The following is a 27021-nucleotide window of genomic DNA, read 5'->3' as shown; positions in this document are numbered from 1 at the left end:
TTTTGCTGGGGGGGGGCGGGGGGGGGGGGGGCGCTGCGGATTTGTTCCGTCCCCGCCTCTTTTTTTTTTTTCCTCTCGCTCCTTTTCCTTCCCCCCCCCCCCCCCCCATTCCCGCTTCTCCGCTCTTTTCCTTTTCCTCCCCCCTTTTTCTGCCCCTTTTCTTCCTGCTCTCCTTCCTTTCTTTTTCTCTTCGGCTCCGGCCGTTCGCTTCAGCCGGGGGGGCGCGGGGGGGGCGCGGGGAGCCCGAAGGCTGCGGGGATCCCCGGCACATTGAGCGCCCCGCAACCCCCCCATAAACTCCCCCAACCCCCCCCCCAGAAAACCCCCATATGAATCCCCCATAAACCCCTGCATAAACCCCCCATAAACCCCCCCTAACCCCCCCCATAAAATCCCCATATGAATCCCCCATAAACCCCCCATAAACGCCCCAAACCCCCCCATAAGCCCCCCATATGAATCCCCCCAAACCCCCCATACAACCCCCATAAACCCCCCCATAAACCCCCCATATAAATCCCCCCACACCCCCCCCATATGAATCCCCCCGCAACCCCCCCATAAACCCCCCATAAACCCCCCATAAACTCCCCCATAAACACCCCCAACCCCCCCATAAAACCCCCATATGAATCCCCATAAAACCCCCATGAACCCCCCCATAAACCCCCCATAAACTCCCCCATAACCCCCCCGAACCCCCCCATAAAATCCCCATATGAATCCCCCATAACCCCCCCCTAAACCCCCCCTAAACCCCCCCATAAACCCCCATATGAATCCCCATAAAACCCCCATGAACCCCCCCCATAAACTCCCCCATAAACCCCCCCAACCCCCCCATAAAACCCCCATATGAATCCCCCACCATCCCCTATGAGCCCCCCCACGCCCCCCCCATATGAATCCCCCCGCAACCCCCCCATAAACCCCCCATATGACCCCCATAAACCCCCCCAACCCCCCCTTAAAACCCCCATATGAATCCCCCATAAACCCCCCGAAGTCCCCATAAGCCCCCCATATGAATCCCCCACAATCCCCCATGAGCCCCCCCATAGACCCCCCCATAAACTCCCCCCATAAACCCCCCATATGAATCCCCCCGCAACCCCCCCATAAACTCCCCATAACCCCCCCATAAAACCCCCATATGAATCCCCCATAAACTCCCCATAACCCCCCCCAACCCCCTCATAAAACCCCCATATGAATTCCCCACAACCCCCCACAAACCCCCCCATAAACCCCCCATAAACCCCCCATATGAATCCCCCACAACCCCCCATGAACCCCCCCATAGACCCCCCCATAAACCCCCCATAAACCCCCCATATGAATCCCCCCACAACCCCCACAACCCCCCCCCACAACCTCCCTTATAAACCCCCCCATAAACGCCCCCCATACAAACCCCCCCACAATCCCCCCCATAAACCCCCCGCCCATAAACCCCCCCACAACCCCCCCCTCAACCCCCCCAGCAGCTCCTCCACTGCGCCCCGCAGCGCAGCCCCAAACCCCATAACGCACCCCATAACGAACCCCATAATGCACCCCATAACGCACCCTGAACCCCACAATGAGCCATAATGCAGCCCATAATGTGCCCTGCACCCCATAACTCACCCCATAACGTGCCCTGAACCCCATAACGAGCCATACTGCACCCCATAATGCAGCCCATAATGCAGCCCTGAACCCCATAATGCACCCCATAATGCGCCCTGCATCCCATAACGCACCCCATAATGTGCCCTGAACCCCACAATGCAGCCCATAATGCAATCCTGAACCCCACAATGCGCCCCATACTGCATCCTGAACCCCATAACGAGCCATAATGCAGCCTATAATGCAGCCCTGAACCCCATAACGCACCCCATAACGCGCCCCGAACCCCATAATGCACCCCATAACGCACCCTGAACCCCATAACGAGCCATACTGCACCCCATAATGTGCCCTGAACCCCACAATGCAGCCCTGCACCCCATAATGTGCCCCATAACACGCCCTAAACCCCACAATGCAGCCCATAATGCAATCCTGAACCGCATAATGCGCCCCATAACGCACCCTGAACCCCACAATGCGCCCCATAATGCATCCCATAATGCGCCCCATGATGAAGCCCATAATGCACCCTAAACCCCATAATGCGCCCCATAATGCAGCCTGAACCCCATATGTGCCCCATAACGCACCCTGTAATGCAGCCCATAAAGCACCTTAAACCCCATAACGCACCCCATAACGCACCCTGAACCCCACAATGAGCCATAATGCACCCCATAATGCAGCCCTGCACCACATAACGCACCCCATAATGCGCCCTGAACCCCACAATGCAGCCCATAATGCAGCCCTGCACCCTATAATATGCCCCATAACACGCCCTAAACCCCACAATGCAGCCCATAATGCAATCCTGAACCCCATAATGCGCCCCATAACGCACCCTGAACCCCATAATGAGCCATAATGCAGCCCATAATGCAGCCCTGCACCCCATAATGCACCCCATAATGCGCCCTGAACCCCATAATGAGCCATAATGCACCCCATAATGCGCCCTGAACCCCATAACTCACCCCATAACGTGCCCCGAACCCCATAATGCACCCCGTAATGCAGCCCTGCACCCCATAACGCAGCCCATAATGTGCCCTGAACCCCACAATGCAGCCCATAATGCAGCCCTGTACCCCATAATGCAACCCATAATGCAGCCCTGCACCCCATAATGTGCCCCATAACACGCCCTAAACCCCACAATGCAGCCCATAATGCAATCCTGAACCCCATAACGCACCCCATAATGTGCCCTGAATCCCACAATGCAGCCTATAATGCACCCTAAACCCCATAATGCAGCCCATAATGCAGCCTATAATGCAGCCCTGCACCCCATAACGCACCCCATAACGCACCCCATAATGCGCTCTGAACCCCACAATGCAGCCCATAATGCAATCCTGAACCCCACAACGCACCCCATACTGCACCCCAAACCCCACAATGCAGCCCATAATGCAACCCGTACTGCACCCTGAACCCCATAATGAGCCATAATGCACCCCATAATGCGCCCTGCACCCCATAACGCACCCCATAATGCGCTCTGAACCCCACAATGCAGCCCATAATGCAGCCCATAATGCAATCCTGAACCCCATAAGTCACCCCATAACACACCCCGAACCCCATAATGCACCCCATAATGCGCCCTGAACCCCATAATGAGCCATAATGCACCCCATAATGCACCCCGAATCCCACAATACAGCCCATAATGCAGCCTATAATGCAGTCCTGAACCCCATAATCCACCCCATAACGCACCCTGAACCCCCTAATGAGCCATAATGCAGCCCATAATGCAGCCCTGCACCCCATAACGCGCCCCAAACCCCCCCATGCAGCCCACAATGCAGCCCGTACTGCAGCCATGCAGCCCATGCAGCGCAGAGCGCAGCTCCGTCCCCTCATCCTTTATTCCATTCTGCAGCAGCGGGGGGGGGGGGGAGGTCAGGGGGTCCCGGGGGGGTTGGGGGGGTCACAGTGCAGCGCAGGTTGCAGCACGATGCATTTCTCAGCAGGTCGGAGTCCTGCAGGTTGCAGCACGATGCATTTCTCAGCGCATTGCAGCACATTTTGGGCTCCTTGGGGCCAACGCAGCCTCAGGGGTTTCCCTGCCCCCCCCCCCCAGCCCCCCACTTCCCCTCAATTTGCAGCCAATCTGTGCATGGGGGGGGGGCTGCACGCAGGATGTGGGGCTGCACGCAGGATGTGGGGCTGCATGCAGGGATGTGGGGCTGCACACGGGGATGTGGGGCTGCACGCAGGATGTGGGGCTGCACGCAGGATGTGGGGCTGCACGCAGGGACATGGGGCTGCACGCAGGATGTGGGGCTGCACGCAGGATGTGGGGCTGCATGCGGGCTGTGGGGCTGCAAGCAGGGATGTGGGGCTGCATGCAGGGACGTGGGGCTGCACGCAGGGATGTGGGGCTGCATGCAGGACGTGGGGCTGCATGCAGGAAGTGGGGCTGCACGCAGGGATGTGGGGCTGCACGCAGGGATGTGGGGCTGCAGGCAGGGTGTGGGGCTGCACGCAGGGATGTGGGGCTGCATGCAGGATGTGGGGCTGCACGCAGGGATGTGGGGCTGCATGCAGGGGTGTGGGGCTGCACGCAGGATGTGGGGCTGCATGCAGGATGTGGGGCTGCATGCAGGGACGTGGGGCTGCACGCAGGGATGTGGGGCTGCACGCAGGATGTGGGGCTGCACGCAGGATGTGGGGCTGCATGCAGGGATGTGGGGCTGCACACGGGGATGTGGGGCTGCACGCAGGGACATAGGGCTGCACGCAGGATGTGGGGCTGCACGCAGGATGTGGGGCTGCATGCGGGCTGTGGGGCTGCAAGCAGGGATGTGGGGCTGCATGCAGGGATGTGGGGCTGCATGCAGGGACGTGGGGCTGCACGCAGGACGTGGGGCTGCACGCAGGGATGTGGGGCTGCATGCAGGACGTGGGGCTGCATGCAGGAAGTGGGGCTGCATGCAGGATGTGGGGCTGCACGCAGGAAGTGGGGCTGCATGCAGGATGTGGGGCTGCACGCAGGAAGTGGGGCTGCATGCAGGGATGTGGGGCTGCACGCAGGATGTGGGGCTGCATGCGGGGATGTGGGGCTGCATGCAGGGGTGTGGGGCTGCATGCAGGACGTGGGGCTGCATGCAGGGACGTGGGGCTGCACGCAGGGATGTGGGGCTGCACACGGGGATGTGGGGCTGCACGCGGGATGTGGGGCTGCACGCGGGATGTGGGGCTGCACACGGGGATGTGGGGCTGCACGCGGGATGTGGGGCTGCACGCAGGGATGTGGGGCTGCATGCAGGACGTGGGGCTGCATGCAGGAAGTGGGGCTGCATGCAGGGATGTGGGGCTGCACGCAGGATGTGGGGCTGCATGCAGGATGTGGGGCTGCATGCAGGACGTGGGGCTGCACGCAGGGATGTGGGGCTGCATGCAGGATGTGGGGCTGCACGCAGGACGTGGGGCTGCATGTGGGTGTTTGCGCCCCACACGGAGGAGGCCGGGGGGGTTTTGCAGCGCTGGGGATGCTGCGATGCAACGCGAAGGGTGAAGGATCAGTGGGGCGGATGGGGGGGGGGCAGCGGGGTCCCCCCCCACATCAGTGGGGCACTCACCGACTCAAGCCCAGAAAATGGGGACGGCGCTGCACAGGATGGTCGCCGTGGGGCCCAGCAAGGAGCGCTCAGCCACGGCCAGGGGGGGGGCAGAGGCGGCCTGGGGGGCACAGCCCTCATTTCTGCCCCACAGCCCCCAGTGCTGCCCTATAGCCCCCATCACTGCCCCACAGCCCCCATCGCTGCCCCATAGGCACACAGCTGCCCCACAGCCCCCATCGCTGCCCTATAGACACACAGCTCCCCTACAGCCCCATTGCTGTTCTATAGGCCCACAGCCCCCATTCCTGCCCTATAGGCACAGAGCTGCCCCACAGCCCCCATCACTGCCCTATAGACACACAGCTGCCCCACAGCCCCCATTCCTGCCCTATAGGCACACAGCCCCCATTGCTGCCCCACAACCCAAATCACTGCCCCACAGCCCCATTGCTGCCCTATAGACACGCAGCCCCCATCGCTGCCCTATAGGCACGCAGCTGCCCCACAGCCCCCATTGTTGCCCCATAGGCACACAGCTGCCCCACAGCCCCATTGCTGCCCTATAGGCACACAGCCCCCATTCCTGCCCTATAGGCACATTGCTGCCCCACAGCCCCCATTCCTGCCCCATAGGCACAGAGCTGCCCCACAGCCCCCATCACTGCCCTATAGACACACAGCTGCCCCACAGCCCCCATTCCTGCCCTATAGGCACACAGCCCCCATTGCTGCCCCACAACCCAAATCACTGCCCCACAGCCCCATTGCTGCCCTATAGACACGCAGCCCCCATCGCTGCCCTATAGGCACGCAGCTGCCCCACAGCCCCCATTGTTGCCCCATAGGCACACAGCTGCCCCACAGCCCCATTGCTGCCCTATAGGCACACAGCCCCCATTCCTGCCCTATAGGCACATTGCTGCCCCACAGCCCCCATTCCTGCCCCATAGGCACAGAGCTGCCCCACAGCCCCCATCACTGCCCTATAGACACACAGCTGCCCCACAGCCCCCATTCCTGCCCTATAGGCACACAGCCCCCATTGCTGCCCCACAACCCAAATCACTGCCCCACAGCCCCATTGCTGCCCTATAGACACGCAGCCCCCATCGCTGCCCTATAGGCACGCAGCTGCCCCACAGCCCCCATTGTTGCCCCATAGGCACACAGCTGCCCCACAGCCCCATCGCTGCCCCACAGCCCCTCACCTCCCGCTCCCTGAACGCCCGGACGGCAGCATCCAGCCCTGGGATTCGCTCCCCATCCATGCGGGTGACGAAGCACCCGGCGCCCAGCTGCGGTCTGTAACTGAGCAGGAGCTGCGTGGGGGCACAACTGCATCAGCTCGGCCCCACACTGCGCCCCACTGCATCGCACCCCACTGCATCGCACCCCACTGCATTGCGCCCCACGGCCTCACAGCCCCATTGCACAGCACCCCATTGCATCCCACCCCATTGCACCGCACCCCATGGCACAGCACCCCATTTCCTTGCACCCCATTGCATCGCACCCCACTGCACAGCAGCCCATTGCATCCCACCCCATTGCACTGCACCCCATTTCCTTGCACCCCATTGCATCCCACCCCATTGCATTGCACCCATTGCACCGCACCCCGTTGCACAGCACCCCATTTCGTTGCACCCCATTGCACAGCTCCCCATTGCACCGCACCCCACTGCCTCACAGCCCCATGGCACAGCACCCCATTGCATTGCACCCCATTGCACAGCACCCCATTGCGCAGCACCCCATGCCTCGCAGCCCCATTGCATTGAGCCCCGTTGCACAACACCCCGTTGCACCGCACCCCACTGCACTGCACCCCATTTCCTTGCACCCCACTGCACCGCACCCCACTGCACCGCACCCCGTCCCCGCAGCCCACCTTCCCGTAGTCGTACAGCACGGTGCCCGGCTCCCCGTCCCCGCCGTCCACGAAGAAGCTGACCGCATCCTCGTCCCGCAGCCGGCCCGGCTCAGCGCCCGCACGCAGCACCTGGGGGCAGCACAGCTCACCCCACATCCCCCGCCCCGCATCCCCCGCCCCGCATCCCCCGCCCCGCATCCCCCACCCCATTAACCCTCCCCGCCCCGCATCGCCCCCATCCCATTAAGCCCCTCTGCCCCACATCAGCCCCCACCCCACATCACCCCCTGCCCCACGTCCCCCCCCACCCCATTAACCCCCCTGCCCCATAATCCCCCCCCAGCCCACATCAGCCCCTGCCCCACATCACCCTATTGCCACCCCATTAACCCCCCCTCCCCGCATCCCCCCCCACCCCATTAACCCCTCCATCAACCCCTCCGCCCCATTAACCCCCCATTCGCCCCACATCCCCCCACCCCTATAAGCCCCTATAACCCCCCTCCTGCCCCATTACCCCCCTACCCCACCAACCCTTCCATCAGCCCCTGCCCCATTATCTCCCCCCCGCCCCATTAACCCCCCCACCCCATTAACCCCTCCATTAACCCCTTCGCCCCACATCCCCCTCACCCCTATAGCCCCCCCTGCCCCACATCTCCCACCCCATTAACCTCTCCATCAACCCCTCCTACCCCATTACCCCCCTCCTGCCCCATTGTCCCCCCCTGCCCCATTACCTCCCCCCACCCCATTAACCCCCCTGCCCCATTATCCCCCCCACCCCATTACCGCAACCCGCCCCATTACCCACCCTGCCCCACCAACTCCTCCATCAACCCCCTGCCCCATTAATGCCCCCTGCCCCATTAACCCCTCCATTAACCCCTCCTACCCCATTATTCCCCCCACCCCATTACCTCCCTCCTGCCCCATTACCCCCCCCCCCACCAACCCCTCCATAAACCCCCCGCCCCATTACGCCCCCTCCCCCATTAACCCCTCCATCAACCCCCTGCCCCATTACCCCCCACCCCATTACCCCCTCCTGCCCCATTACCCCCCTACCCCACCAACCCCTCCATCAACCCCCTGCCCCATTAACGCCTCTATCAACCCCCCTGCCCTATTATCCCCCCCCGCCCCATTATGCCCCCCTGCCCCATTCCCCCCCCCCACCCCATTAACCCACTACCCCATTACCCCCTCCTGCCCCATTACCCCCTCCTGCCCCATTAACCTCTCTATCAACCCCCCTGCCATATTATCCCCCCCCACCCCATTACCCCCCCTCCCCCGTTACCCCCTCCTGCCCCATTACCCCCCTACCCCACCAACCCCTCCATCAACCCCCCCGCCCCATTAACCCCCCCTGCCCCATTACCCCCCTACCCCACCAACCCCTCCATCAACCCCCCCGCCCCATTAACCCCCCCTGCCCCATTAACCCCTCCTACCCCATTACCCCCCTGCCTCATTATCCCCCCACCCCATTGATCCCCCTGCCCCATTAACCCCTCCATCAACCCCCCGCCCCATTAACCCCCCCCACCCCATTAACCCCCCCACCCCATTACCCCCCCTGCCCCATTAACCCCTCCATTAACCCCTTCTACCCCATTACCTCCCGTCTGCCCCACATCACCCCCTACCCCCCCAACCCCTCCATCAACCCCCCCGCCCCATTAACCCCCCAGCCCCATTCCCCCCCACCCCCCCACGCACGCCGCCGTCCCGCAGCCGCTCCGCCCGCAGCCACATCAGCAGCGCCCCGAGCAGCAGCAGCAGCAGGAGGCCGAGCAGCAGCGCGCCGAGGAGGACGCAGCGCAGGCGGTGGCAGCCCAGCAGTTTGCGGGGCAGCGAGCAGAGCAGGCGCGGCACGAAGCACAGGCAGCTCCGCATGCAGCCGCAGCCCGGGCGGCAGCACGTGGGGCAGCAGAGCGAGCAGGGCAGGCAGCACGCCTTGCAGCAGCCCGTGCTGCAGCAGCCCTTCTCTGCGTCCTGGGGGAACAGCAATCGGGGGGGAGGGGGGGGGTGAGGTGCGTGCATGGGGTGCTGCAGCCCTGCTGTGGGTTTTCTGTGGGGTGCAGGTGTGGGGAGCTGCATCAGTGCTGTGTGGGTGCAGGCATGGGGTGCTGCGCCTCCTCCATGCGTCCTGTGTGGGGTGCATGCATGGGGAGCAGCATGAGTGCTGTGTGGGGTGCTGCATCTCCACCCTGAATGCATGGAGAGGAGTGTGAGTGCTGTGTGGGGTGCGTGCATGGGGTGCTGCAGCCCTGCTGTGGGTCCTGTGTGGGGTGCATGCATGGGGAGCTGCGTCAGTGCTGTGTGGGGTGCATGCATGGGGTGCTGCAGCCCAACTGTGGGTCTTCTGTGGGGTGCAGGCGTGGGGAGCTGCGTCAGTGCTGTGTGGGGTGCTGCATCTCCACCCTGCATGCATGGGGAGCAGCGTGAGTGCTGTGTGGGGTGCGTGCATGGGGTGCTGCAGCCCTGCTGTGGGTCCTGTGTGGGGTGCAGGCATGGGGTGCTGCTTCCCATTCTGTGTGCTACAAGGGCTGCACGCACGGCGCTGCTGCATCCCATCCCATCTCATCCCATCCCATCCCGTTCCCATCCGATCCCAATCCTCATCCCCATCCCCATCCCATCCATCCATCCTACCCAAATCTCCATCCCAATCCCAATCCCCACCCCAATCCCCATCCCATCCCATTCCCCACCCCATCCCCATCCCATTCCCCATCCCAATCCCCATCCCTGTCCTCATCCCATCCCATCCCCGTCCCCATCCCAATCCCCATCCCACCCCATCCATCCATCCTACCCAAATCCCCATCCCCGTCTCCATCCCATCCCATGCATCCATCCCATCCCCATCCAATCCCAATCCCCAGCCCCATCCTAATCCCCAGCCCAATCCCAATCCCCATCCCCATCCCCATCCCATGCATCCATCCCATCCCAATCCTTATCCCCACCCCATCCCCATCCCAATCCCCATCCCCATCCCAATCCCCATTCCCATCCCAATCCTTATCCCCATCCCCATCCCCATCCCATCCCCATCCCCATCCCCATCCCCATCCCCATCCCCATCCCCATCCCCATCCCATCCCATCCCCATCCCCATCCCCATCCCATCCCCATCCCCATCCCCATCCCCATCCCATCCCATCCCCATCCCCATCCCCATCCCCATCCCCATCCCCATCCCCATCCCCATCCCATCCCCATCCCCATCCCCATCCCCATCCCCATCCCCATCCCATCCCATCCCCATCCCCATCCCATCCCATCCCCATCCCCATCCCCATCCCCATCCCATCCCATCCCCATCCCCATCCCCATCCCCATCCCCATCCCCATCCCCATCCCCATCCCCATCCCATCCCATCCCCATCCCCATCCCATCCCATCCCCATCCCCATCCCCATCCCATCCCCATCCCCATCCCATCCCCATCCCCATCCCCATCCCATCCCCATCCCCATCCCATCCCCATCCCCATCCCCATCCCCATCCCATCCCCATCCCATCCCCATCCCCATCCCATCCCCATCCCATCCCATCCCCATCCCATCCCATCCCCATCCCATCCCATCCCCATCCCATCCCCATCCCCATCCCATCCCCATCCCCATCCCATCCCATCCCCATCCCATCCCATCCCCATCCCATCCCCATCCCATCCCATCCCCATCCCATCCCCATCCCATCCCCATCCCCATCCCCATCCCCATCCCATCCCCATCCCATCCCCATCCCCATCCCATCCCCATCCCCATCCCCATCCCATCCCCATCCCATCCCCATCCCATCCCCATCCCATCCCATCCCCATCCCCATCCCCATCCCACCCCCCCCACCCCGCTCAGCCTCACCAGCGGCTCCTGCATCACCGCCTCCTGGCCGCCCCCCATGTCTCCTCCCGTCCCAGCGGGGTCGCGGCGCGGCTGCAGCTTTTATCGCAGGGGGGGCGGCGCCGTTTGTCCTCCCCCCCCCCCCGCCCCCCCCGGGGGCCGCTTTCCCCTGGGAACGCGGAGCTGAAGTGGGGCCGCGGCCACTCGTCGCCTCTCCTCTCCTCCGCCCCGCCGCGAGGTTTGGGGCCAAAGCAAACCCCGCTGCGGGGCTCAGGGCTCCACTCCAGAGCCGAGCACACGGGGAGGGGCGCAGGCGAAGCGCTTTGGCTCCGCGCCTTCGGCACCCATGGGTGCTCGAGGTGGGAGGTGACGCCCGAACCGGGGTCACCGCGGGTGCAGCGCTTTGCTGCGTCGCTGCCGCCCCGCTTTGCTCCCGAGGGCGCAGCGGCATCAATTGCCGCATTCCTGCCCCCCCCTCCCCAAACATCGCCCCCCAACGACCCCCCCGCTGAGCCCAGCCGCGCCCCACGCAGCACCGCGTCCCCTCCTCAGCCCCGCTCCTCTTTGGGGCCACGTGGGGACGCTGATTTTTGGGGTGCTCGCGGTGCTCCATGCGCTGCCAGCACCTCCCCAATGGGGTCCCGCGATGCTCCGACCTTTTTAGGGTCCCTCCAGGCCCTTTCAGCCCTACCCCCCCTCTGCCCCCCCCAGGGATGGTTGGGGTGATGCATCTCAGTGCTGAGGGGCCGGGGGGGAGGGGGCAGCAGCCCCCATTGCTGCCCTATAGGAACACAGCCCCCATCTCTGCCCTATGGGAACACAGCCCCCATCTCTGCCCTATAGGAACACAGCTGCCCCACAGCCCCCATTGCTGCCCTATAGCCCCCATCACTGCCCCACAGCCCCCATAGCTGCCCTATAGGCACACAGCTGCCCCACAGCCCCCATTCCTGCCCTATAGGCACACAGCTGCCCCACAGCCCCCATTGCTGCCCTATAGCCCCCATCACTGCCCCACAGCCCCCATTGCTGCCCTATAGGCACACAGCCCCCATTGCTGCCCCATAGACACACAGCTGCCCCACAGCCCCCATCACTGCCCTATAGCCCCCATCACTGCCATATAGGCACTCAGCTGCCCCACAGCCCCATTGCTGCCCTTCAGACACACAGCCCCCATCGCTGCCCCATAGACACACAGCTGCCCCACAGCCCCCATCACTGCCCTATAGGCACACAGCCCCCATCGCCGCCCCATAGGCACACAGCTGCCCCACAGCCCCCATTGCTGCCCCATAGGCACACAGTGGCCCCATTCGACCCCGCAGGTGACACGTGGCCGCTCTGCCCCATTTGCTCCATGGGGACATTTCCATCCCATGGGCACCAGGGCTGTGCCACCCCCCACCCCACAGCAGGGCACACGGGGACCCCATTTGGGGGTGGTCGGAGCCGTCCTTGCCCCACACCACAGATGTGCCCCCACCCCAAAAACGTCCCCAGCAGCGAAAGGACAACGGTGGCGCTCAGACACAGCCTTTATTTTGCACATCCCAACCCCAGCGCTGCCTGTGTCCCGTGTGGGGACGGGGACAGGGGTGGCACCGCGGGGATGTGGGGCTGCAGGGATTTTCCCATCAGGCCCAGAATATGGGGACGGTGCTGCAGAGGATGTTGATGGTGGTGCCCAAAATGGAGCGGTCAGCGATGGGCTGAGCTGCAACCGTCTGTGGGGTGGGGTGGGACAGAATGGGACGGGATGGGATGGGATGGGATGGGATGGGATGGGATGGGATGGGATGGGATGGGATGGATGGATGGGATGGGATGGGGATTGGGACGGGGACGGGGATGGGACGGGATGTGATGGGGTGGGACAGAATGGGATGGGATGGGACAGAATGGGGTTGCAGATGGGGATGGGATGGGATTTGGGGACAATGACACGGGGACATTTGGGCACAGCGCTCACCTCCCGGCGCTGGAAGTGCTGACTGATGGCATCCAGCCCCGGAACGCCGTCCCCATCCACGCGGGTGACGAAGCACGCGCGGCGCTGCCAGGACCTGTAGCTGACCAGCAGCTGGCGGCACCAGACCCACTGAGTGCCCCCCACCGCCACCCCCACGCCCACCCCGTCCCCGTGGGGCTGCCCCGCACCTTGCCGTAGTCAAACACCACCATCGCGGTCGCGTTGAGTCCCTCCTTCACCGCGAACGTCGCCGTGCGCTCCCGCGGGCTCATGGAGAGGCGCTGGGGGGGACCCTCCCCATCCCGAGGAATCGTCATCCGCAGCACCTGCGTGGGGAGGGGGGGACACCGCGGTGACGACGACCACCGCCCGCAGAGCACCGCTGTGCGCTCAGAGCTCCGGGGGGGAAAAGGGGGGGGGGAAACACACGGAGCGCGGTGCCCCCCCGGCGCCGGCTGCGCTCTCACCGTCTCCGCGTGCGCCTGGGCGAGGTGCAGCCCCAGCAAAAGGAACGTCACCACCAGCAGCACCGCCAGCACCGCCAGCACCGCCGCCGCCACGACGGTTTTCACGGGGGGGGGTCGGGGGGCGGCCTCGCTGTAACGCTATGGGGGGAAACGAGGCGCTGAGCTCCGCGCCCCGCACGGCACCGAGCGGCCGGGCAGAGCGCGGGGAGCTCCGTACCGGGGGGGGCTCCTCCACCAGCGGCTCTTTGGTGCTGCGCTCCATCCCGTCCGCCAGCCGGCACCGCTGTGGGGTGGGGACGGCGGCCCCCACTTGTAGGGACCCCCATTTATAGGGACCCCCATTTATAGGGGCCCCGAAGGGCGGCGCTGCCGAGTGCCACTCGGGATGTTTGCGCGGCGCGGGTCGCGGCCCCCCCGGGTTGCGTTGGAGTGGGGAGGGCCGGCAGCACTCAGCGCCCTGCCCCACATCGCGGCCCCCCCTCCGCGCACTCCAAGCCCTCCCCACCCCCAGCAACCCCCCTTTCTTCCTTCCCCCCCCCGCAGCCAGCTGGCCCCATTGTTGGCTCCGGGAGCGCGGTGCCAGGGACGGGCTGTGGCACCCACTGCTGTACGCCCCCCCCCCTCACGTACACCCACTCGTGCCCCAAAGCACCCCCCCAAAGCACCCCTTAATGCCCCCCCAAATAGCCCCCCCAATACCCCCCCACAGCACCTCCCCACAGTACCCCCCTCAGCACCCCCCAGCACCCCACAAACCCCCCCGCAGAGCCCCCAGTGCCCCCCTCCCAACGTCCCCCTTGCCTCCCCCACTTCCCCCCCCAGCACCCCTTAATGCCCTCCCCAGACACCCCCCAGTGCCCCCCCAGCATCCCCACATGCCCCCCAGCACCCCTCCAATGCATCCCCCACGGACCCCCCCCCACAGATCCCCCCCAGCATCTCCCCACAGTGCCCCCCCCAACACCCCTCCAATGCAACCCCCACAGACCCCCCCCCAGCAACCCCTCCCCCCAGCATCTCCCCCCAGTGCCCCCCCCAGCATCCCCACATGCCCCCCCAACAGCCCTCCAATGCATCCCCCACGGACCCCCCCCCACAGATCCCCCCCAGCATCTCCCCACAGTGCCCCCCCCCACAGCGTGCACCCCGCGTGCCGTGGGGGGGTGGGGGGGGGGGGCTTCGTGGCCACGTGCGCTGCGCTGTCACTCAGCCGCATCCCTCCTCCCCCCCCCGCCCCCCCCCGCAGCACACAGCCATGCCGCGCTGCGCTGCAGCAGCACGCGCTCCCCCAGCATCACCCCTCCCGGCTGCCCCCCGGCACTGAGGGCGGTGGGGTAGGGGGTGTTTTTTTGGGGGGGGGCGGGCAGGAAAAAAGGCTCCTTGACGACCCCCCCCCCCACCCCCCCCCTCTCTGCAGAAGCCCCGGGGCTGCAGCGAGGCCCGGCGGCAGCCATGCAGCTGCAGCGTTGCAGCGGGATGCTCACGGCCGTGCTGCTGCTGCTGCTCGCGGGCACGGCGATGGGACGGCGGCCCCCCAGGCCCCCCCCGTGCCCCCCCAGCTGTTCCTGCACCCGGGATACGGCGTTCTGCGTGGACTCCAAGGCCGTCCCCAGGAATCTGCCGCCCGAGGTCATCTCACTGTGAGTCGGGGGGTGGGCGGTGGGGAGGGGGGCAGGGGGTGAGGATGGGGGTACGGGGATGGAGACACGCGTGGGGACACGGGGACGGGGGGGGGACGGCGGGGTGGGGGCACGGAGATGGGGAGGGGGGGGATGGAGGTGTGAATGGGGACGGGGGGTGGGGGCAGGAAAGTGATATGGGGGTCAGGGCAAGGGGATGGGGATGGGGGGGTGGGGATGGGGGGGCGGGGATGGGGACATAGGGACAGGGAGATGGGGGGAGAACTTGGGGATGGGGGTAGGGGGGGGTGGGGGGGATGGGGTGGGGGGGATAGGGGTTTTGGGGACATGGGGACATGGGGTGGGGGTGGGAGATGGGGGCAGGCATGGGGATCAGGGCAGGGGGGGGACAGGGATGGAGAGGGGGACACGGGGGGGGGGGCAGGGATGGGAAGGAGAGCAGTGCGTGACCTTGGGGAGCGGAGCCCAAGGGGACGAGGGGGGGGCGTGGGGTGGGGGGGCACGCCGGGCTGCTGCCTTCCTCGGGGGGCCGAAGGGACAAAAGGGATCCTCGTGCGGGCGTCGCTGTGCGCAGCCGTGCGCCCTCCCCACGGGTTGGGGGTGAGGGGCTGAGCCCCCCGTGCCCCCCCCCCCGCATCGCCCCCATCCCCCCCCCCCCCCCGCCCGCAGCACGATGGTGAACGCGGCGTTCACGGAGATCCGAGAGGCGGCGTTCGCGCACATCCCATCGCTGCAGTTCCTGTAGGTGCCCCCCCCCTCCTCCTCCTCCCCCCCCCTCCCCACTTCGGTGCCCCCAGCCCAGCGCTCAGCTCCTCCCCCCCCTCCGCTCTTTGCAGCCTTCTCAACTCCAACAAATTCACGCTGATCGGAGACAACGCCTTCACGGGGCTGTCCCACCTGCAGTATCTGTGCGTGGGGACGGGGGGAGGGAGGGTCGGGTCGGGGGGGGGGCGTGTGGGGGGAGGACCCCTCGGTGCAGCCCCTCCTGTCGCCCCAGGTTCATTGAGAACAACGACATCCAGGCGCTCTCCAAGGGCGCGTTCCGCGGGCTGAAGTCGCTGACCCATCTGTGAGTGCCCTACGGGGACACGGGGGGGGGAAGGGGGGGGGGCGGAGGGGCGACAGTGCTGCCAACGGCCTCACCCCCCCCCCCCCGACCCCCCCTCAAAGGTCTTTGGCCAACAACAACCTGCGGACGCTGCCCCGGGATCTCTTCAAACCTTTGGACATCCTGAGCGATCTGTAAGGACCTGCGGCGCCGAGGGGGTCGGATTTGAGGAGGGGGCGAGGCGGGGGGGGGGGGGTTTAAAATCGTGCCCTTCCCCCTCCTCAGCGACCTGCGAGGCAACGCGTTGGTGTGCGACTGCAAACTGAAGTGGTTGGTGGAGTGGCTGGAGGGCACCAACACCACGGTGCCCGCCGTGCCCTGCAGCAGCCCGGCGCCCCTGGAGGGGCAGCGCCTGCGGGATCTGCCGCTGCGGGACTTCCAGTGCGTCACCACGGGTGAGGCTGCGCGGTGCCCCCTCCCCAAAAAGAACCCAAACCAACCCACCCACCCCGCGGGGCTCGGGGCGCTCAGGGCTCGCTCTCTCCGCGCAGATTTCGCGGTCCATCAGGTGCTGCCGTTCCAGGCGGTGTCGGCAGAGCCCTACACTTACGCCAGCGATCTGTACGTGGCGCTGGCGCAGCCCGGAGCCGGCAGCTGCGCCGTCCTCAAATGGGATTACGTGGAGCGGCGCCTGAGGGATTTCGACCGCATCCCCGGTAATGGGGCCGAACCGGGATGGGGGGTCACCTCCGTGTCGCCCCCACTCGGTGATGGCTGTCCCCACGGTGCCGTGGGCTCAGCGTGCCCTCCGTGTGCCATAGCTGTGCGCTCAGTGTGCCCTCGTGGTGACACGTGTGCCCTCCGTGTGCCACAGCCATGGGCTCAGTGTCCCCTCGTGTGCCATAGCTGTGGGCTCAGTGCGTGTCTCCTTGTGGTGCCAGGTGTCCCCTCGTGTGCCATAGCTGTGAGCTCGGTGTGTGACCCCTCGTGGTGACACGTGTGCCCTCCGTGTGCCATAGCTGTGCACTCGGTGCGTGTCCCCTCATGGTGCCAGGTGTCCCCTCTGTGTTCCACACCTCTGGGTTCATTGTGTCCCCTCGTGGTGCCAGGTGTCCCTCGTGTGCCATAGCTGTGTGCTCGATGTGACCCCTCATGGTGACACGTGTGCCCTCCGTGTGCCACAGCCATGGGCTCAGTGTGCCCTCGTGTGCCATAGCTGTGGGCTCAGTGTGTGACCCCTCATGGTGCCAGGTGTCCCCTCCGTGTGCCATAGCCCTGGGCTCAGTGTGTGACCCCTCGTGGTGACACACCCCCCCATGCCATTCCCCTATACTCACTGTGTCCCCCCATGGTGACACACACCCCCCCTGTGCCACCCTCCTGTGCTCACTGTGCCCCCCATGGTGACAAATCTCCCCCTGTACCATCCCCCTGTGCTTACCATGTCCCCCCATGGTGACACATCCCCTGTGCCACCTCCCTGTGCTCACTGTGTCCCCCCATGGTGACACCCCCCCCCCCATGCCATCCCCCTGTGCTCACCGTGTCCCCCCATGGTGACATCTCCCCCCCTGTGCCACCCTCTTGTGCTCACTGTGCCACCTATGGTGACATCTCCCCTCCTGTGCCATCTCCCTGTGCTCACTGTGCCCCCATGGTGACACGTCCCCCCCATGCCATCTCCCTATACTCAACGTTTCCCCCCATGGTGACATGTCCCCCCCTATACTCACCGTGTCCCCCCAATGGTGATATCTCCTCCCCTGAGCCACCTCCCTGTGCTCACCGTGTCCCCCCATGGTGACACGTCCCCTTTGCCACCTCCCTGTGCTCACTGTGCCCCCCATGGTGACACGTTCCCCCCATGCCATCTCCCTATACTCAATGTGTCCCCCCATGGTGACACGTCCCCCCCTGTGCTCACTGTGTCCCCCATGGTGACACATCTCCCCCTGCGCCATCCCCCTGTGCTCACCGTGTCCCCCCATGGTGACACATCCCCTGTGCCACCTCCCTGTGCTCACTGGGCCCCCCATGGTAACATGTCCCCCCTGTGCCACCCTCTTGTGCTCACTGTGTCCCTCCATGGTGACACGTCCCCCCCTGTGCTCACTGTGCCCCCCATGGCACTGTGTCCCCCCATGGTGACACCCCCCCCCCATGCCATCCCCCTGTGCTCACCGTGTCCCCCCATGGTGACATCTCCCCCCCTTTGCCACCTCCCTGTGCTCACTGTGCCCCCCATGGTGACACGTCCCCCCCATGTGCTCACTGTGCCCCCCATGGTGACACGTCCCCCCCCTTTGCCACCCCCCTGCGCCCCCCACTGCCCCCCACCGACCCTCCCCCCCCTCCCCGCAGCCCCCTCGGCCGTGCACTGCAAACCCATCGTGGCTCAGGAGCAGCTCTACGTGGTGGTGGCGCAACTCTTTGGCGGCTCCTCCATCCACCGCTGGGACACGGCGGTGGACAAATTCATCAAGCTGCAGGACATCGACCCGCAGAAAACCCGCAAACCCAACGACGTCGAAGCCTTCCAGATCGACGGCGACTGGTACTTCGTCATCGCCGACAGCTCCAAGGCCGGCTCCACCAGCCTCTACCGCCTCGACCAGAACGGCTTCTACTCGCACCAAGCCCTGCACGCCTGGCACCGCGACACCGACGTGGAATTCGTGGAGCACGACGGCAAAGCGCGCCTCATCGTGGCCAGCAGCTCCCAGGCGCCCGTGGTTTACCAGTGGCAGAGGGCGCAGAAGCAGTTCGCCCCGCAGGGGGAGGTGGGCGACACGGCGGACGTGCAGATGGTGAAGCACTTCAAAGCCGGCCGGGAGCATTTCCTCTGCCTCAGCCGCTACATCGGCGACTCCAAGGTGGTGCGCTGGGAAGGGCAGCAGCGCTTCGTGGAGCTGCAGGCGCTGCCGTCGCGCGGCTCCATGGTGATGCAGCCCTTCTCCGTGGGGCGGCGGCTGTACATGGCGCTGGGCAGCGACTTCTCCTTCAGCCACGTGTACCTGTGGGACGAGGACGAGCAGCGCTTCTCCAAGTTCCAGGAGCTGGCGGTGCAGGCGCCCAGGGCGTTCCGTTACGTCCCCGCAGCCGACGTGCAGCTGCTGCTGGCGCCCAGCTTCAAAGCCAACAGCGTGGTGTACCGGCACGTGGTGGTGGACCTCAGCCTGTAGCTGGCGGGGGGGGCACGCATGCACCCGCACCCTGCGCCTCCCCACCCTCCCCCCCCCCTTCCTTTCCCAGCCCCGAAAGGCGCCGGCCTCGGTTTCTGCATCCCTGCTTTCCTACGGCTGCACTCACACGGAGCTGCCGCACGTCGGGGCCCCATGGAGCCCACGGTGTCCACGTGGGGGGGTTGGTGGGGAGGGGTGGGGACCGGGGCTGTGGGGCTCTGTGGGGAGGGTGGGGTACCACAGTGGGTCGGTGGGATGCCCTGAAGTGGAAGGGATGCCCCAAGGTCCGTGGGATGGGATGCTCTGAGGTTGATGGGATGCTCTAAAGTGGGGGGGGGAGGAGAGGGGTGCCCCAAAGTGAGTGCGGAGCTCTGAAGTCAGTGGGGTTGATGGGATGGGCTGAAGTGGATGGGATACCCCAAGGCAAGTGGGATGTCCTGAGGTCAGAGGGATGCCCCAAAGTGGAAGGGATGCCCCAAGGTTTTTGGGATGGGATGCTCTGAGGTTGATGGGATTGGGGTCAGTGGGATGCTCCGAGGTCAGCATTGGGGTCAGTGGTTGGGGGTGCCCCAAAGTAATGGGATGGCCTGAAGTGGATGGGATGCCCCAAGGTAAGTGGGATGCCCCGAGGTCAGAGGGATGCCCCGAAATGGAAGGGATTCCCCAAGGTTTTTGGGATGGGATGCTCTGAGGTTGATGGGATGCTCCAAAGCGAGGGGGTACCCCAAAGTGGTTGCGGGTGCTCCGAGGCAACGGGATGGCCTGAAGTGGATGGGATGGGATGTTCCAAAGTTGATGGGATGCCCCGAGGTCTATGGGATGCTCCACGGTTGATGGGATGCCGGGGGGTGGCTGGGATTCTCGCAGCCCCCCGGTGCAGCCCACCCACAGGAGCAGGGCTGCCTGCTTCCCTCCCCCCGGTGCTGACCGCCTGCAGCCCATAATAAACACACTGTGACACCCATGGGCTCCGTGCGCCCTCAGCCGCCCGTGTGTGGGGTGGGGATGGGCGAAAGGGCGAAAACCCCCTCGGGGCTCCGCGGCCCCGCAGCTCTTCGTTCCCGCACCCCAACCGCTTTTCCCAGGCAGCGTTTCCACGCCCCGCGGGTGAGGACCAAATCCCGCTAATTAAACCGACTAATGAAGCGGGGAGCCGCGGGGCGCTGCTGGGGATACGCGGCCGGGGGGGGGGTGGGGGCACAACGCCGGGTCCGGAGCTGAGAACGGCTGAGAAACCCCCGCACCCACAGCTCCCCCCCCTCCCCAGCACCCACATCATGGTGGGATCCGCCGCAGCGGGGGGGGGGAGGGGACACACAACCCGTTCTGAAAGCCAGGAGAACAGCGCCGGAACGAAAATAAAGCCCCGAAGGGGCGCTCAGAGGGTTTGTTGTTCCCCCCCCCCCCCCCCCATTTTCTCAACTTTTTCTTTTATTTCTTGGGGTTTTTTTTGCCCCCGTGTGCAAAGCGCTGAAATAAAGAAAGAAACGGGCGGGTAGATGGAAAAGGAGATGGACGAATGGAGAAAGGGAAAAATAAATGTATAAGTAGCTCAAAAATACGCAGATGGATCAGTAAATACACAGATAGGTAAATAAATAAATCGCAATTAAATCGGCGGGGGCGAGAGAGGAAGTAAACTCCGCACTTCGGCCGCGGGGGCGGGACCAGCAGGAGAGCTGCCGTTGCCCTTTTAAGGGTCGCCGTTGCCTTTTTAAGAGCCGCCGTTGCCCTTTTAAGAGCCGCCGTTGCCCTTTTTTAAGAATGGAGGATTGGGCGGCGCGGTCCGTTGGGAGGGCAGTGCGCATGCGCGGGGCTGGTGACCGCCCCATTCAAGTTTTGGGCTGACGTTGGGGACCGGGGGGTGCAGGGGGCGTTGGGTGGGGGTTCGGCTCGGCTCGGCTCGGTTCGGTTCGGCCCGGTTCGGCCCGCTGTCCGCAGCACCATGGTGTCGTGGATCCTCAGCCGGGTGGTGGTGTGAGTGGGGGTCCTGGGATTGGGGGGGGGGGATGGAAATGGGGGTTTGGTTGCTGGCCCCCTATAATGGGGTGCGCATGTGTGGGGGTGCCCCCCCCTGCCCTCCCCCCTCGCAGGGTCCCATCTGGCGTTTATGGGCGTTAAGCCCGGGCTCTGTGCTTATGGGGCTGTGCTCATTATGTGCCCCCCCTCCCCCCATATCACTGAAATACCCCCATTGGGGGGGGGGGCTGTGCTATGGGGCACCCCACACCGCGCTGTGTGCACGGGGGGGCACTGGGGTGGGGGTTGGGTGGCCCCAGTATGGGAGGGAGGGAGGGAGGGACGGGGGGGGCAGCTATGGGGCAGCGCTGTGGGGTCACACAGCCCCCCCCCCCGTTGCTCCCCAGGCTGCTGTTCGGGATGCTGTATCCCGCCTACGCCTCCTACAAAGCAGTGAAGACCAAAAACATCCGGGAATACGTGAGTAGCACCGTGCCCCCCCCCACCTCCCTATCACCCTCCCCCCCCCCAACTTCGGGGGTCCCACACCGACAGCCCCCCCCCCCCCCCCCCCAGGTCCGTTGGATGATGTACTGGATCGTGTTCGCCCTCTTTATGGCCGCAGAAACCATCACCGACATCTTCCTGCCCTGGTGAGGCCGCTGGGGGGGGGGAGGGGGGAGAGAAAATGCAGCCTCGTGAAGCACCGACCCCCCCCCACAATTTGGGACCCCCCCCCCATTTCTTTAATTCCAGGCTGCCCTTTTACTACGAGCTGAAGATGGCCTTTGTGCTCTGGCTGCTCTCTCCTTACACCCGCGGTGCCGGGTTGCTGTACCGCAGCTTTGTGCACCCCACGCTGTCCCGAAATGAGAAGGTGGGTGCCCACACCGGGGGGGGGGGGGCTATCGTGTTGTGTCCCCCCCCCCATATCCTAACAGCTGTCCCTGCAGGAGATCGATCTGTGCATCGTCCGAGTGCGGGAGCAGAGCTATGAGACCATGCTGCGCTTCGGCAGGAGGGGGCTGAACATGGCAGCCACGGCTGCAGTGCAGGCAGCTGCCAAGGTGGGGGCATGGGGCTGCCCCCCCCCCCCAATTTAGGGTCCCTCATGGTTACATTGGGTGCCCCCCCTCCAACCCCCTCACATTCCCCCCCACTCTCCCATTCGGGTTCCTGTATGGCTGCACTGGGAGTCCACCCCCCCAAACCCACCCATCTGGGGTCCCCTATGGGTGAAGTGGGTGCCCCCCCCCCCAAAACCCACCCATTTGGGGTCCCCCATGGCTATGTTAGGTGCTCCCCCCCAAACTCACCCATATGGGATCCCCATGGCTGTGTTGGGTGCCCCCCCCTCACACCCCCCCACTCACCCATTTGGGTTCCCTTATGGCTGCACTGGGAGTCCACCCCCCCCAAACCCACCCATCTGGGGTCCCCCGTGGGTGAAGTGGGTGCCCCACCCCCAAAACCCACCCATTTGGGGTCCCCCATTTTAGATGGTCCCCCCCATACTCACCCATATGGGATCCCCATGGGGGTGTTGGGTTCCCCCACCTCACACCCCCCCACTCTCCCATTCAGGTTCCCTTATGGCTGCGTTGGGTGCCCTCCCCCCCCAAACCCACCCATCTGGGGTCCCCTATGGGTGAAGTGGGTGCCCCCCCCCAAAAAACCCACCCATTTGGGGTCCCCCATGGCTACGTTAGGTGCTCCCCCCCATACTCACCCATATGGGATCCCCATGACTGTATTGGGTGCCCCCCCCCACTCTCCCATTTAGGTTCCCTTATGGCTGCACTGGGTGCCCCCCCCCCCAAACGCACCCATTTGGGGTCCCCCATGGCTGTATTGGGTGCCCCCCCACCCCAAAACCCACCCATTTGGGGTCCCCCATGGCTATATTAGGTGCCCCCCCCATTCTCACCCATATGGGGTCCCCATTTCTGTATAAGGTGCCCCCCCAAAACCTGCCCCCCCATATCCCTGCCCCCCCCCCTTGCACCCCAAGGTCCACCCTTGGCGTCGGCACCCTATAGGATTCCCTTTGCTCTTCCTATCCCCGGTGTGGGTGACCCCAAATCGGGATCCCTGCTGCCCCCCCCCCCCAAATTCTGAGTGCCCCCCCCCCGCTTTGCAGAGTCAGGGCGCTCTGGCCGGGCGGCTGCGCAGCTTCAGCATGCAGGACCTGCGCTGTGCCCCCGATGAGACCCCCCTGCACTACCGGGACCCCCTGTACCTGGGGGGGGACGAGGAGCAGCACAGCGGGGGGGCACCGCTGGGTGAGTGGGGGGGGGTGCAGACCCCATAGAAGGGTGTAAAAGGGGGGGTGTGCACCCCATAGAAGTGTGTATATGGGAGGGGGGGTGCAGACCCCATAGAAGTGTGTGTATGGGGGGGTTGCAGACCCCATAAAAGCGTTTATATGGGGGGGGTTGGGTGCACACCCCATAGAAGTGTGTGTATGGGGGGGTGCACACCCCATAGCAATGTGTATAGGGGGGGAAGGGGGGGTGCAGACCCCATAAAAGTGCGTATATGGGGGGGGTGCAGACCCCATAGAAGTGTGTAAAAGGGGGGGGCTGTGCACCCCATAGAAGTGTGTGTATGGGAGGGGGCGTGCAAACCCCATAGAAGTGTGTGTATGGGAGGGGGTGCAAACCCCATAAAAGTGTTTATATGGGGGGGGTTGGGCGCACACCCCATAGAAGTGTGTATATGGGGGGAAGGGGGGGTGCAGACCCCATAGAAGTGTGTGTATGGGGGGGTGCACACCCCATAGAAATGTGTATATGAGGGGAAGGGGGGGGTGCAGACTCCATAAAAGTGTTTATATGGGGGGGTTGGGTGCACACCCCATAAAAGTGTGTGTATGGGGGGTGCAGACCCCATAGGAGTGTGTATATGGGGGGTGGTGTGCAAACCCCATAGAAGTGTGTGTATGGGAGGGGGTGCAGACCCCATAAAAGCGTTTATATGGGGGGGGTTGGGCGCACACCCCGTAGAAGTGTGTGTATGGGGGGGTTGGGTGCAAACCCCATAGAAGGGTGTATAGGGGGGTAAGGGGGGGTGCAGACCCCATAAAAGTGCGTATATGGGGGGGTGCAGACCCCATAAAAGTGTTTATATGGGGGGAGGTGCACACCCCATAGAAGTGTGTATGGGGGCGGAGGGGGGGTGCAGACCCCATAAAAGTGCGTATATGGGGGGGGTGCACACCCCATAGAAGTGTGTATATGGGGGGTGGTGTGCAAACCCCATAGAAGGGTGTAAAAGGGGGGGGTGTGTGCGCCCCATAGAAGTGTGTATATGGGGGCAGGGGGGGGGTGCAAACCCCATAGAAGTGTGTGTATGGGGGGAAGAGGGGGTGCAGACCCCATAAAAGTGTTTATATGGGGGGGGTGCAGACCCCATAGAAGTGTGTACATATGGGGGGGGGGCTGCGTGGGAGCTGCGTGCCCCCATCCTCAGTTTGTAGGGTGATGGAGAGCGAGACGGAGGAGGAAGAGGAGGAAGAAGAGGAGGAGGAGCGTTGGTCGGACGGCCCCAAATCCGCGCCCCACAACCCGGACCCCCGCCCCCCCCTCCGCAGCCACAGCCTGCGCGCGGCCCGGAGGAAGGCGCCCAGCAAGGAGGTGACACTGCTGGGGGGGGGGGGACATCAATTGGGGGGGGGGGGGGGCAGATGGCATCTGACCCTCATCATCCTCGTGTGCAGGGATCAGCCCGGGGGCTGCGCGCCCGCGTCAGGAAGAAGGTGCCCCCCCCCGACCAGGACAGCTGATGTCCCCCCCCCCCCCTCAACCCGCCCCCCCCACCACGTCACACCGCCAGGACCTCATTATGGGGGGGGGGGGGGGCTCTGATTGCCCCCCCCCCCCCTCCACACACCTCGTACTGGGATTTGTGCCTTCAGCTGCGGCCGTGGGGGGGGGGTGCCTGGCTGTGCCCCCCCCCTTGCGTTTGGGGTGGGCGCTGGCGCCTGTGCCCCCCCCCCTTCCTGCTCTGCCCTCAGCCCCGCGGGGGGGGGGTGACACAGCTGTGCCCCCCCCCCCCCTTCAAAATGGGAGCGACGGCCATGGAGCACTTTTAATGCCCCCCCCCCCCGGGATGAAGGGGGGGGGTTTGTATGGGGGTAAATAAATCTCATTTCAAAGGGGTTTCACTGCGGCTCAGCCCCCTCCCCATCCCTATGTTTGGGGGGGGGGCGCGTTGGGGGGGGCGAGTAGGGGGGGGTCGGGGGGGGGGGGACGTTATATGGGGGGATGAGTAGGGCGGGTGGGGGGGGCGCGTTTATCCGGGGTTGAGGGGCGGTTGGGGGGGGGTCGGCGGGTGGGGGGGCGCGTTATGGGGGGGTGGGGGGGAGGTCGGTGGGGGGGCTGCGTTTATGGGGGGGGTAAGGGGGAAGGGTGGGGGCGGGTCGGCGGGTGGGGGGGCGCGTTTATGGGGTGGTGGGGGGGAGGTCTGTGGGGGGTCGCGTTGTGGGGGGGGCGAGGGGCGGATGGGGGGCGCGTTATGGGGGGGCGAGGGGGGCGGGTCGGGGGGGTCAGTGGGTGGGGGGGGCACGTTATATGGGTTATATGGGGGGAGGAGGGGGGCGGGTCGGTGGGTGGAGGGGGCGCGTTGTGGGGGGGGGTGAGGGGGGCGCATGTGGGGGGCGCGTTTATAGGGGGGTGAGGGGCGGTTGGGGGGGGTCGGCGGATGGGGGGGGCGCGTTATGGGGGGGGGGCGAAGGGGCGGGTCGGGGGGGGTCGGCGGATGGGGAAACCCCACATCATCATCCCAGCCTTCAGCCCCGCTTCTCCTCCTGGCCCTTTTTCGGGGGGGTCCGGGCCCCCACGGTGGCCTCTGTGGGGACAATGGGGTGGCACGAGGTGACAGCGGGGTCCCCCCAGGGCAGGGAGAGTTCCAGCTGCGGGCGGAGGTGGTGGGATTAGCCCTATAAAAGTGTCCCAGAGACGATTAATGGGGGGGGGGGGACGAGGGGGGGTGGGGGTAATCCCCTAAAGCCGCTTATAGGGGCTGCGGTTCCTCCAAGGATACGGCGCCGGTGCCCCTGTGGGGTCTGGGGGGGGGGGGCACAGATCCTAGGTTGGGGGGGGGGGGTGCTCAGCCCTATAGGGTCGTGGAGACCCCAAACCCCAAGAGTGGGGGGGGGGGGGCAGAATCTGCTGGTAGGTTGGGGAAACTGAGGCACGAGTAACCTGGGGGGAGGGGGGGGGAAATGTGTGTGTGAAAGCAACTCTCGGTCCTCTGATGTCACCCTGGGGGGGCGGTGGCAGCCCTTGGGGTCAGTGCCCCCCCCCCCCGCGTCCCCCCCCCCCCAGCTGTGTCACCCGTGGGTCGCTGCAGCCCGCAGCCGTAATCCCCTCTCCTGGTGCAGCCCCAGCTGTGCTTATGGGGCCGGCTTGGTTATGGGGCCGGCCTGAGCTCACACACCTACAGCCGAGGGATGGGGGGATTTGGGGGGGGGCGGGGGGGGGCGCTGCACCCTGCAGGGTCCCCGTGTCCCCCCAGGGCTGCATCCAGAAGCTGCAGTGTGGGGCGTGTGACCCATAGGCTGCGTAACCCAGACGGAGTGGGGATGCTGACCTCTGGAAGATGGGGGGGGGAACGATGCCCCCCAGCCCCCATTTTTTGCCCACCAATCACAGGTCATTGACCCGGGGGGGGGGGCTGTTCCTCATTAACAACTTCTGCCCCCCCCCCCCCCCAGGAGCACGGCTATGGGGTGCAGCATCTTCCCCCAGCACCCACCTCCCCATATCTATCCCCCCTCCAGCCCCATGCTTTATGCCCCCCCCCATCCTACAGACCCACCACCA

The 27021-nt window shown here is 65.1% G+C and overlaps 4 protein-coding genes across 5 annotated transcripts; 2 read left to right on the top strand and 2 right to left on the bottom strand.

Moving 5' to 3' along the window:
• Positions 1 to 3504: 3504 nt before the first annotated feature.
• On the bottom strand, positions 3505 to 11060 carry LOC149914821 (surfactant protein C-like). Its single transcript, XM_090125664.1, has 6 exons — positions 10950 to 11060; positions 8794 to 9069; positions 7087 to 7197; positions 6404 to 6514; positions 5214 to 5313; positions 3505 to 3611 (listed from the first exon to the last, which is right to left on the bottom strand). Exons 1-5 carry the CDS (start codon positions 10986 to 10988, stop codon positions 5218 to 5220), a joined length of 633 nt encoding a protein of 210 aa, XP_089981790.1. The 5' UTR covers positions 10989 to 11060; the 3' UTR covers positions 3505 to 3611; positions 5214 to 5217.
• A 1388-nt stretch (positions 11061 to 12448) lies between these two features.
• On the bottom strand, positions 12449 to 13861 carry SFTPC (surfactant protein C). The gene is made up of 5 exons (XM_031608331.2): positions 13585 to 13861; positions 13368 to 13505; positions 13089 to 13226; positions 12901 to 13011; positions 12449 to 12655 (listed from the first exon to the last, which is right to left on the bottom strand). Exons 1-5 carry the CDS (start codon positions 13627 to 13629, stop codon positions 12566 to 12568), a joined length of 522 nt encoding a protein of 173 aa, XP_031464191.2. The 5' UTR covers positions 13630 to 13861; the 3' UTR covers positions 12449 to 12565.
• Positions 13862 to 14773: 912 nt separating this feature from the next.
• Positions 14774 to 20199, top strand: LGI3 (leucine rich repeat LGI family member 3). 2 transcript variants are annotated; one of them, XR_016460091.1, is made up of 9 exons: positions 14774 to 15007; positions 15677 to 15748; positions 15844 to 15915; positions 16005 to 16076; positions 16178 to 16249; positions 16341 to 16510; positions 16607 to 16771; positions 18417 to 19545; positions 19742 to 20199. XR_016460091.1 is itself a non-coding variant. In XM_090125496.1 (8 exons), exons 1-8 carry the CDS (start codon positions 14820 to 14822, stop codon positions 19235 to 19237), a joined length of 1632 nt encoding a protein of 543 aa, XP_089981622.1. In that variant the 5' UTR covers positions 14774 to 14819; the 3' UTR covers positions 19238 to 20199. The 2 variants fall into 2 exon arrangements, 1 of the variants encoding a protein (XP_089981622.1); XM_090125496.1 differs by having other exon boundaries at positions 18417 to 20199.
• Positions 20200 to 21046: 847 nt separating this feature from the next.
• Positions 21047 to 25000, top strand: REEP4 (receptor accessory protein 4). Its single transcript, XM_090125497.1, has 8 exons — positions 21047 to 21214; positions 21604 to 21676; positions 21773 to 21849; positions 21953 to 22073; positions 22150 to 22263; positions 23337 to 23478; positions 24668 to 24831; positions 24915 to 25000. Exons 1-8 carry the CDS (start codon positions 21183 to 21185, stop codon positions 24978 to 24980), a joined length of 789 nt encoding a protein of 262 aa, XP_089981623.1. The 5' UTR covers positions 21047 to 21182; the 3' UTR covers positions 24981 to 25000.
• Positions 25001 to 27021: the final 2021 nt, after the last annotated feature.

This window comes from Phasianus colchicus, chromosome 27, assembly GCF_987193195.1.
Source record: "Phasianus colchicus chromosome 27, bPhaCol1.hap1.1, whole genome shotgun sequence".
NCBI classification, from domain to species: domain Eukaryota; kingdom Metazoa; phylum Chordata; class Aves; order Galliformes; family Phasianidae; genus Phasianus; species Phasianus colchicus.
Note: the sequence above shows the minus strand (reverse complement) of the source record. Positions and strands in the feature narration are given on the sequence as shown.

What these genes read in the sequence shown, in the direction of transcription:
- SFTPC (XM_031608331.2), bottom strand. Translation starts at nt 13,629, where the DNA reads ATGGAGCGCAGCACCAAAGAGCCGCTGGTGGAGGAGCCCCCCCCG. An exon ending in TGGTGTTTGACTACGGCAAG is followed by an intron (nt 13,012 to 13,088) that starts GTGCGGGGCAGC and finishes TGGTGCCGCCAG; the next exon opens with CTGCTGGTCAGCTACAGGTC. An exon ending in AGCACTTCCAGCGCCGGGAG is followed by an intron (nt 12,656 to 12,900) that starts GTGAGCGCTGTG and finishes CCCACCCCACAG; the next exon opens with ACGGTTGCAGCTCAGCCCAT.
- LGI3 (XM_090125496.1), top strand. Translation starts at nt 14,820, where the DNA reads ATGCAGCTGCAGCGTTGCAGCGGGATGCTCACGGCCGTGCTGCTGCTG. An exon ending in TTGGACATCCTGAGCGATCT is followed by an intron (nt 16,250 to 16,340) that starts GTAAGGACCTGC and finishes CCCCCTCCTCAG; the next exon opens with CGACCTGCGAGGCAACGCGT. An exon ending in GGATTTCGACCGCATCCCCG is followed by an intron (nt 16,772 to 18,416) that starts GTAATGGGGCCG and finishes CCCTCCCCGCAG; the next exon opens with CCCCCTCGGCCGTGCACTGC.
- LOC149914821 (XM_090125664.1), bottom strand. Translation starts at nt 10,988, where the DNA reads ATGGGGGGCGGCCAGGAGGCGGTGATGCAGGAGCCGCTG. An exon ending in CGGTGATGCAGGAGCCGCTG is followed by an intron (nt 9,070 to 10,949) that starts GTGAGGCTGAGC and finishes CTGTTCCCCCAG; the next exon opens with GACGCAGAGAAGGGCTGCTG. An exon ending in TGCTGTACGACTACGGGAAG is followed by an intron (nt 6,515 to 7,086) that starts GTGGGCTGCGGG and finishes GCCCCCACGCAG; the next exon opens with CTCCTGCTCAGTTACAGACC.
- REEP4 (XM_090125497.1), top strand. Translation starts at nt 21,183, where the DNA reads ATGGTGTCGTGGATCCTCAGCCGGGTGGTGGT. An exon ending in CGCTGTCCCGAAATGAGAAG is followed by an intron (nt 22,074 to 22,149) that starts GTGGGTGCCCAC and finishes CTGTCCCTGCAG; the next exon opens with GAGATCGATCTGTGCATCGT. An exon ending in CAGCGGGGGGGCACCGCTGG is followed by an intron (nt 23,479 to 24,667) that starts GTGAGTGGGGGG and finishes CCCCATCCTCAG; the next exon opens with TTTGTAGGGTGATGGAGAGC.